Below are 10,000 nucleotides of genomic sequence, written 5' to 3' on the forward strand. Positions count from 1 at the left end.
GAAAAAAGAAAATGGGGGGAGTCAGCAGACTGGTTTCGCCCTCGCTTTATCAAAGCTGTATCGAGGGATTTGAGTGAAGAAAAGAAAAGAGGAAAGACACGAATGGGAATCGAGATTATATACAGATAACGTTATGTAGGGGAGGAGTGTGAGTGTGCATATATTTATAAGGAAACTAATTTAAACTTTAAAAGTTACAACATTTAATATTCAACAAGAAATAAAAATTGAAAACTAATTTTCTTGTTCCATGGAGTTTCAAAGAATGGCTCTTTTTCTCAGAAGAAAAAATACAGTGAAACGATGAAATTGTCACCCTAGAAAAAACATTCCATTTCTGTTTGATGAAAATTGTTTTTTTTTTGTTTTTGTTGCAGACCACCTACTAGTTAGCCAGTTGTATGCAAATCCCAAGAGCGATAGTAGCCTTCTATCATATCTGAAAGTGACACTATGTTCAACGAGCGAGATCGGAGATGCATCGCTGTACAACTTATGCTCTCTACCAATCCAAGTTATGACAGAAGAACCATTGCCAGCATCCAGTTTGCAATTGTGGTCTTTGGTGTGGTTTTAAGTGGAAGACACATCACATCTTCAAAGTCTGTGAACGTGAACACCAAAGTGTACGTGGATGTGCTGAAGAGTGTAGTGATCCTATGGTGCAATAGCAGTGTCAGAAATTTCGTGAAAATAGTGAATAATTCCACCCCATCTTTCCAAGCTTATAACTCCTCGAAAAATGTAATTCAAGCCCTAATTTTTTTTTTTCAATTAAAGGAGCAAGGACCAAGGTTTTATTTAAAAAAAAACAAAAAAAAAACAACAATGTGGTTTTTTTTTTTTTTTTTTTTTAAAAAGGTTTTAAACTTCGGACTTTACAGGTAAATTTCTAAAAAAGGGATTTTTTTTTTTTTGTTTTAAATTTGAATATATTATTTATTGACCTTTTCTCTTCAATTTGTGATATATAAAACTATTAAACATAAATTAATTATTTACTTTTTAAGAGAAGCTTGAAAATGTGTGACACTTACACAAATGGGGGGGGCGTGAATTTAAAAAAAAAACGTTTGTCTAAAATATTATATTCGGTTTATTGGAAAGAACATAAAATTTCATATTGACCCTGAAAATATCGTAAAAATAGAATGAATAGAAAAATTTTGATAGATTTTTAAAGTTTAAAAATTGAAAAATATTGAGTTCGGAAAATTCATTACTGTTTTTGAAAAAAAAAAATATTTCTATTGCTTTTAAAACAACTGTAATAGTTTATTTTGGAAGTATAATCCATAAAGAAAATAAATAACCCACTTTTAACAGAAATTACGAGATTTTTATATTTTATTCGCAGTTTCGTGTTGGGGTGTCAAAAATTCCTACAAAAATTTTGATACTGCTAATGGTGCAATCAGGTGGACACTGGCAGACCCTGGGTGTGGTAGCAGGATTCAGTGCTGGCCCACAAGTCTAAAGAGACCCAGGCTTGACTTCAGAAGGAATGCTACAATGTACTTTTCTCTCGCTGCCCCCCCCCCCAACCTGGACTACTTCATTTGGTCATACATCAAGAATATCATCATGACTTCCCACAACACCAAAGCCAGCCCGATTGCTGCTATCTGCTAAGTATTCGCTGAGTTCCTGCTGGTGCTTGTGGAAAAGGCATGCTCCCAATTCCAAACCCGTATCAAGGCAGTGATTGAGGCTGAAGGCAGCTACATTGAATAGATGTCAGCTCTACTGCATAATCAAGTTATCTGAATTGATTTTTTTTTTTTTTTTTTTTTATTCAATAAAGTAGTGTTGTTTTCTGTAAGGCGACACTTTTATTGTTTCACCCTGTAGTTAGCAAAATATTTACAGGCAAGCTATAATTTTGCTAGTTCGCGTGTAAATTGAAAACTTCAAAATAGGAAAGAAGTCATATTTCTATAATAGGTGATATATTATCAGTTATTATGGAGAAGTGCCTATGTCAAAAGGATATTCCAAAGAAAGGATTTTCCTATAAATGTTAGTATTTATATTTATACTTTTATTTTTAAGTTTACAGAATTATTCAGTTTGTAAACTTCAAGTTTCAGAAGCTAGATGCATGTTTAAATATGACAGCATTTACAAATGAGTCTGTATTCCAAATTCCAAGACCTAGCTCATCTTAGCATTTCTTTCAGCATGTTAAAATCCCCTGTTTAGTGGTGCACATGTAATTAAAAATTTATTTTGTAAATGAGTATTACTTTCTATTACGTAATTTGAAAATTGAAAATTGGAATTTTATTTTGATTTCCATATGAAAAATGTCACGTAAACTAAAATGAATTTATTGAAAAAAAAAAAAAAAAATGTTAGGGTGGCACATAAGTCACTTTATGTGTATGTATGTATGTATGTATGTGTGTGTGTGTATATATATATATATATATATATATATATATATATCTGCACTGAGCTGTGAAACGGTACTGTATGTGGATGACACACACACATATGTATATACTTGAAACATTATACAAAACTTTTTAGAGCTCTTTCGACTACCATCTCCCCAGGATAAATTAATAATTTAAATGAAATATCAATAAATGTGAATACAAACTCTTTAGTGCATGGCAACTTTTATGCAATTTATTTTAAAGTTTACTTTAGTATAAGATGCATCTTCCCCTCTCCATTTTTTTTTTTTTTTTTTTTTTTTTTTCCCTCTCTCTCTTGATCAACTAATACTTTTGGTGTGTGTGTTAATTTTTATTTATACATACATTTACAAGTTTCACTACACTGGCATGACAATGTTTCAATCTGTAGTTCTTAATGACTAAGATCTCATCAGATGAAAATCATGCCTATCTAAAATAGTATGACTTGTCACTTAGTTTCCAAGGAATATAATCTGTTATTTTCAGTGGACAATCATTTATAATAATTTGTGTAAAACAAACAAAAAAAAAAACTCCTATTGAACAAAACTGCATCAAATGGTCAACCGATGTTGGTGAATGTTGATTCGTTAGATTTTTTTTTTTTCTGCACAGAGGAATTGAATGGTGCATCTCTGCTTCTGATGCACATCTATTACTGGGGTTGCTTTTTTAGTTCACACTGTCAATATCTGCAATAGAGAGATGACACTTTCAGGTCATGAATGCATTTCAGTTATAACAATGCAATTTGCAATTCCCTCTGATCCATTCCGGCAGAATAAAAATATGAGCATTATTTTTGGAATGCTCCTTGTAGCATCATAAATAGTATTGTGGTCCCATAAAGGCCCAAAAGAAAAACCCAACTCTGTAATTAGTGGAAACAAAATATATTGAACAGAAATACAAATAAAGAATGTTGGGATATTTCAGTCCAACTGCTAAGTGCATATAATTTGTGTGCTAACGCCAGAAGATATATTCTCTCGATTCTTATAGCCAGTAGAAGAGTTTATTATCTATAGGGTGGACACACCACAATATTTACAATCTAAAATACCTTCAGATTGTTGTAAAATTTATTTTTGTATTTTTCTACATTTGTATAAATTTTAACTTTTTTTTTTTTTTTTCATTTATTCATTTATTCATTTACTTATTTTATTTATTTATTTATTTTTATTTTTTTCAGAAATTGCTCAAAGAAAATATCGCCGGGACTGATCATCAAACAAGCTATACTTACTGTGAGTTGATATTTTGTTCTCGCCCACTGCAAAAACTCTGACACTAGGGTCAGAAAGTAGGATTGAGAAGTCAGCTCCCCAGAAGAGGGGCACTCTGACTTGCAAAAAGTGTCTAGGCAGCCCTGTTGGCATTCACCGGGGAGGGTACCTCGGGCAATTAGCAATAAACTAATCCCCATCTCAAAGAGAAGGTAAGGCCTGGGAGGGTGGACCTCCTAGAACTGCACAGAACTGTACTCCCACTGCAAAATCAACAGGGACCGGATCATTACAGGAATGGTCTAATCTTTGTTGATTTTGGGAATTCAGGATAAAGATCGCTAGCCGAGTTGATCAAATACTTACTGTGAGTTTGACAAATATTTGTTTATTTAGAATGTTATCTTTAACTTAGGTGTTATATTAACAACATTTAAAGGGCAAGTGAAACAGTTTTTAACATTAGCAGGCAATCACCTAAAAATGGTGTCTTCATGAAAGTACTCGTCCCTGTAATGTCACTGGGTTGGCAACAAAAAGAGCATCTTGCTTTGACTAAGAGAATGACTTTAAAAGAAAATTGATTGCATTTTAGGTGTAGTTAACTTTTGTCATTACTAATCAGCAGAGCGTTACTACTGTCACCCAAAAGAGTCTAACAGGCCTATGTGCATAGAATGTGATGTATGAAAGTAAAACCTGCCTAGGGAGAGTTGAGGACATGTGTTGCATGGAGAGAAATGCTATGAGAATGATATGATGGATGTTTAACGTGGGTCAGACAGATTTAGATCTGATGATAGCAGAGGAAGATTAAATCTTGACAGTACAGAGAGATGTATACAGAACTCTGATGGCATGGCCAGGTTATAAGAATGGATAAGAGTTCTTGGGTTGGTAGTTGTAGAACAATTTAGGGAGTAGGGCCAGGTCACAAGGGAAAATCAAGGAAAACATGGAGGGGAAGAGGTAAGAATGAATTTGAGAGTGAAATAAAGATAGGTTAGTTTGGAAGTCAGTTTTTGAAAAGCCATCCAACACATGCCACCATGTAAGACTGATGTTAAATCGAATATGGTGATGAGGTTCGTATGTATGGATACGTTGGACTAGAGAACAGGACCTGTCTCTCTGGCTGAAAAGAAGGCTTCATTTTAGACTAATTATGGAATATGTCCTGTTACATTATGGGGAATCTTTATGACATGGACGGGTGCATATCTTACGTACGTGTGTCTAATTTGTGTAATGTCTAGTGGTATAAAAATTATGACAAGATACAATTTAACAACCGACCTATAACAAAAGGGACAAATAATAGTTTTGAGGTTGTAATATCTGGCCAATCGGAGAAACATACCTGGTCCACTCCTGATCGTGTTTGATAGATCCTTGGGAACAGCTACACAGAAGATTCATCCCAATGAATCAACAAATCTCTGGTTGTCTTTTCTGCAGCTTTTATTTCCGATGTTCCTCAATTGGAAAGCTGCCGCTAGTCCTAGACTACTGCATTTTGATCCCCTCTACTAGGAGCCATCACTATCCGACTTGAGCCGCTCTCTTTCACTTCTGATTTTTCTGCGTCTGCTTTCTCTCGCTTCCAATCTCTGACTCCTCAAATCATATCTTTTTCCAAAACTAAAGTCCACATCACTTTCAAATGACCTCTACATAAGAGTGGTCAACTCTAGAGGTCAATCTATTTTAAATTGTTTGTTCTAAATTCCTTAATTTACTAAACATCGTAACATAAACAATTTTCTTTGTAAATATTTTGTGAGGATAACATATTTTTACAAATATTACAATGATGATAATCGACATTTCTGAAATTTTGCGATGAGGATTGGTTATTCGTATTATTTGGCACAGTGGTTAGAGTACTTGGAAAAATCAATTTTAAAAAAGTGATATAGGTTGAAGGTTCAATCCTCAGTGTGGGTGACTGAAATATACAATTGTGAGTTACTTGGTACCTCTATCCAGTTATGGCTGACGGAACAACAGCATGCTACACCCATGAAGTAAATAAAGGGTCCTGCTCCAAATTCTAGAGTTTCACAAACATTCCTGAGTTTGACAAGATACACCTGAAGAAGGTCGAAGGTTACATCGACTGGAACGTTGTGAAAATCACACTCAATATGAGAACAGTAGTCCAATGAATCCAGATAATGCAAATAATAATTGACTATTATAATTTCATCATAATAATCGACTATTTTAATAGTTTCCTATGTTTTCTGGTAGACTAACAACATAACAGTATTATGTAACTGTTTTTCTCACCACCATCCTTATTTTTACACTAGCGGGGGTGCCCGGCGTTGCCTGGGTGTTTGGAGGTGTGTTGAGCAAAAAAAAAAGTGATAGTAGGCAGGCAGGCTCGAACCTGTACAGCAAAGGAGGAAAAGAATGTGAAAAAGAGTTGGTAATTAACTTTTGCTCGGGTGGAGGATATTGGCACAAAGATGAAATTAAAAAGAAAAAAAAAAATTTTTAAATGAGAGGTGGGATTGAACTCGAAAACATGGGTAATTAATCTTTCTCGCTAACCATTACGCCATAGCAGATAGTGAAATCAATGAGTTGGTAATTAACTTAAGAATCACGCTTGCACAGAAATGAACGTTGCTTTTAAAATCTGGCCAAAGGCCAGTTAAGCTTCTAGCTTTCTGCTGTTTTATTTATTTGTTCCCCACAAAAGAATCATTTTTAATGTTGAAAAATCAGCCCCCCCCCCAAAAAAAAGGGGGGGGGAGGGGCGCTGGCAGTATTCAAAAAAAAAAAAAAAAAAAAACATTCTCTCGGTATGAAGGGTTTCCCCTATATTGACCAAGGCTCAATTACAGAACAGATACTACCTGGGCAAAGGCCAGGAGTTTGCAGTCGCGTTCGATTAGTTTCACTTTATTTATATAAAAAAGACAAACAAATACTCGAAACAAGGGAATTTTTCAAAACTCAATCAAATAAGATAGTTCGCAAATTGGAGATATTACAATCAAGGAAGAATAAAGAAACTTCTCCATAAATGGAACCGATGCGAGAAGGCTATTGAAAAAGTCTTTCTTGGACATACACAAACAGTCATGCTCATTTTGCCTTTTATATAATAGCTGATTCTGTTAAGCTGCTTTCCTCTTTTTTTATTTATTTAATTTTGTTAAGCTAGTCAAATATAAATTTCATATCTTAATTCTCTATTTTTGTACCCGAGAACATTTCAATTCAAATACTTTTTGAAAGGGAGGTGCACAATAGCCTATTAGATAATATTTCAGACTAGGGAATTTTTATAGGAATTTGATTTTATTGTATCATTTCAGTGTTAGGACGATGAATCGGAAATAAATAAAAAAAAATCAGGACATTTTGGTGCATCGGTATTGGAATAGAAAAAAATTTGTGCCTTTTTATGATGCCAAAAACGATTCTTATGTTTTGTTTTTTTTTGTTTGAAACTTAATTTTCCATTGCAGTACTAATAATAACATGATAAATATTTACTGATTTAATGAGTAAAAATAAAATCTATGCATCAACTGCCACAACTTTTTTTTTTTTTTTACATTTGCATATATCACATGGGCTTTTACGGTAATCCAAAAAAAAAAAATACAAAAAAAAATAACTGTAGCTAAATATTTAGATGTTATAAAAGAATCAAAACCAGGAAGCAGGAGGGAAAAATATTGGAATCATATCATCACTTTGTTCATCTATACGTAACTTTTGGTTATATTTTATTCATCTAACTCTTTAAACTTTGATTTAAAGAAAAATAATTTTTGCTTCATTTGTAATAACTGAGTCTTTAAAGAATTGTGATAGAATTAACATTTTTAAATTTTTTATGCTTATTTCTGTTAAGCAAATAACTTCATTTAGATTACTTAAATAATGCTTATGCCATAAGGGGTTTAAAATTGTTATTTCTTACTTATGCTCCTCAGGTTGATTTTCACACGGTTTAGCTATGATTTATAATTAGACTAGCTGGGGGGGGGTACATGGTGTTGCCCGTGTGTGGGTTTTTATCATAAGCAATCCAGCCCTAAAAAAAAATTAGCTGCAGTAGCCAGGCTCGAACCTGTAATACTAAAAGGAAAATAACGTCTTTTATACATATGTTGAGATTGCGAGGCATGAATGACTTCGCAAAAATCTCAATGCAAAAACTGACTCCTCCTTGGAAAAAACGGCCCAGTTGACTGCCAAAGTTTTTATCCAATTTTTGGATATTTGTCGTCTGAGAGATGGATCTTTCTAATGATACCAATTTTGTCTGTGTGTGAAAAGTTTTTGGCAGACATACAAATACACACACACACTAACACACATTTTGCCATTTATATAATAGACTAGCAGGGGTACCTGGTGTTTCCCGAGTGGAGAGAGGTGGTATACTAAGGCTATTGAGCAACTAACACCCAGAGAAAGCAACTCAGATTCTGACCTGTGATGAAAGTCAGAAAGGTCAATGTTAATTAAACAGAGGAACAATAAATGCAGACTTACGCAAGCATAATAAAAACTAATGGGAAACTGACACACACATATGCTATAAATCGGTCTGCCCCCTCCTTTCTCTCTCTGCCATTGCCACATGTTAGTTGTAAAATAAAGTTTGTTTTAATAAACAAAAAGAATTTGTCATTTATTTGATAAATACAGCATATTTTGGACATGTTTGGTGCTATTAAAACACAGAAATAGAGAGAACTGATAAAACCGATTGATAAAAACAACTATATATTCATTTAACAGATTGCAATTGTATGCAAATGACTAAGCCGTTTGCGAGATGATATAACGGAAAAAGATTATGAAAAGAACATGTGCGCAGACCAATGATCACATTAGAAATGTCGCAGCTGATACGAGAACTCATGCGTGGCTGGAGAAAGGAATAAAGGTCTTTCCTCTTGTTTTATGTTCCGTACGATAGTCTACAACGTGTTGGGTTCCTACATGTTAACTACATTACGCTTGCACGCACAAAAAAAAAAAGCTGACTTTGTAAGAGATGCTCGTTAAGCAACAAGGATTAGCATAGTATAATGGTCTTCTCTATCGTTGAAGAATTCAAAGAAATTCGGTATATTTTATGAAACGATTGTAGCACCTGATTAGTTTCTTATCACGCATGGTTAAAAATAGAATTGCCGAGATCTTTTTGGTCATACCCTTCTAGTATGCTAAAAATATTGCAACACAAGAGCTTCTCATCTGTAGAACACATTACTGCAGAATTGTAACAGTCGGGGATAAGGGGTGTACAGTACGTTAGTGTTGGAGATTTGATAAAGTGTCTTACTTAAGGTGGGGGGGGGCGGTTCATCAGGAATTTGTTTATATTGGACTTGAAAACATCCAGGTTGTAGTCAGGTGGGAAACAGGTAATCACTTCTAAGAAAGAAGCTTTGTTCATGGTATCTTCGTTTTGATTTTGGCACAGATAAGGAGTGGGAAAATTTTTGACAGTGGTTTCAGCTAGGCGGATGTTTATCGTGAAAGATTGGCGAGGGGGGAGACCAGAGATTGGAGTTCAGACGACTACCTGCCATGATAGTAACGATAAAACAGACAGGCTCGCAACGTCTCTCCTGTCGGACAGAGGTTGCAGGGAAGAGAAATGGGCAGCATCCACTAGACCACGAAGCCTATTTTGTACTCTGTCAAGGCAGGATAGGCTGTTTTTAGCAGCTCCTGCCCAGATGTGGCAGCAGTACTCCATCCTTGGATGTACTTGGTTTTTATACAGATAGAGAATTGCATCAGAGGTGAGATATCTTCTGAAGTGGTAGAAGGATCCTACCATTTTGCCAGCGACCTTGGCAACATGTTCCATTTCAGGTCAGGAGTAAAGGTCAAGCCTAGAAGCTTATCAAAACATGGGGCTTCCCCTAGACGAGAGCCACCCATTTCAATTGATGCCAGATGGGGATCAGAGCGTTGATGATGTAAAGATAGAAGCTTCGTTTTAGATGCATTAAAAGTAACCAGCCACCTCCTCCCCCACTGTACCATGCGCTCAAGATCAGAGGAGAGAGAATCTGAGAGAACTTTGTCATTTACAGCCTTTGATGTGTTGCCATAGATGGTCGTGTCATCAGCATAGATGTTAATGAATGATTTAAGTATATGTTTTGGGAGATCATTGATGTAGATCAGGAAGAGAGTTGGGCCTAGGATGGACCCCTGAGGGACTCCAGCATTAATATTGAGGGCCTCTGATTTCTGCCCATCAACCACTACTCTTATGAGCCTATTGGAGAGAAATGATTTAATGATGGAGAAAACATTTCCAGTTATACTGTAGTTGGAAATCTTGTGAAG

The 10,000-nt window shown here is 35.0% G+C and overlaps 1 protein-coding gene across 2 annotated transcripts in view; it reads left to right on the top strand.

Annotated features, from left to right (window-relative positions):
- LOC145246061 (intermembrane lipid transfer protein VPS13A-like) overlaps nt 1–10,000 on the top strand; it is a 468,532-nt gene that overhangs the window by 209,509 nt on the left and 249,023 nt on the right. For both annotated transcript variants that reach the window (XM_080107901.1, XM_080107902.1), the window contains exon 9: nt 3,622–3,676. In XM_080107901.1, the coding sequence (XP_079964027.1) occupies nt 3,622–3,676 (55 nt within the window). The remainder of the gene's footprint in view (nt 1–3,621; nt 3,677–10,000) is intronic.

Source organism: Euprymna scolopes, chromosome 23, assembly GCF_053919585.1.
Source record: "Euprymna scolopes isolate OS-2025 chromosome 23, ASM5391958v1, whole genome shotgun sequence".
In the NCBI taxonomy this organism is placed as follows: domain Eukaryota; kingdom Metazoa; phylum Mollusca; class Cephalopoda; order Sepiida; family Sepiolidae; genus Euprymna; species Euprymna scolopes.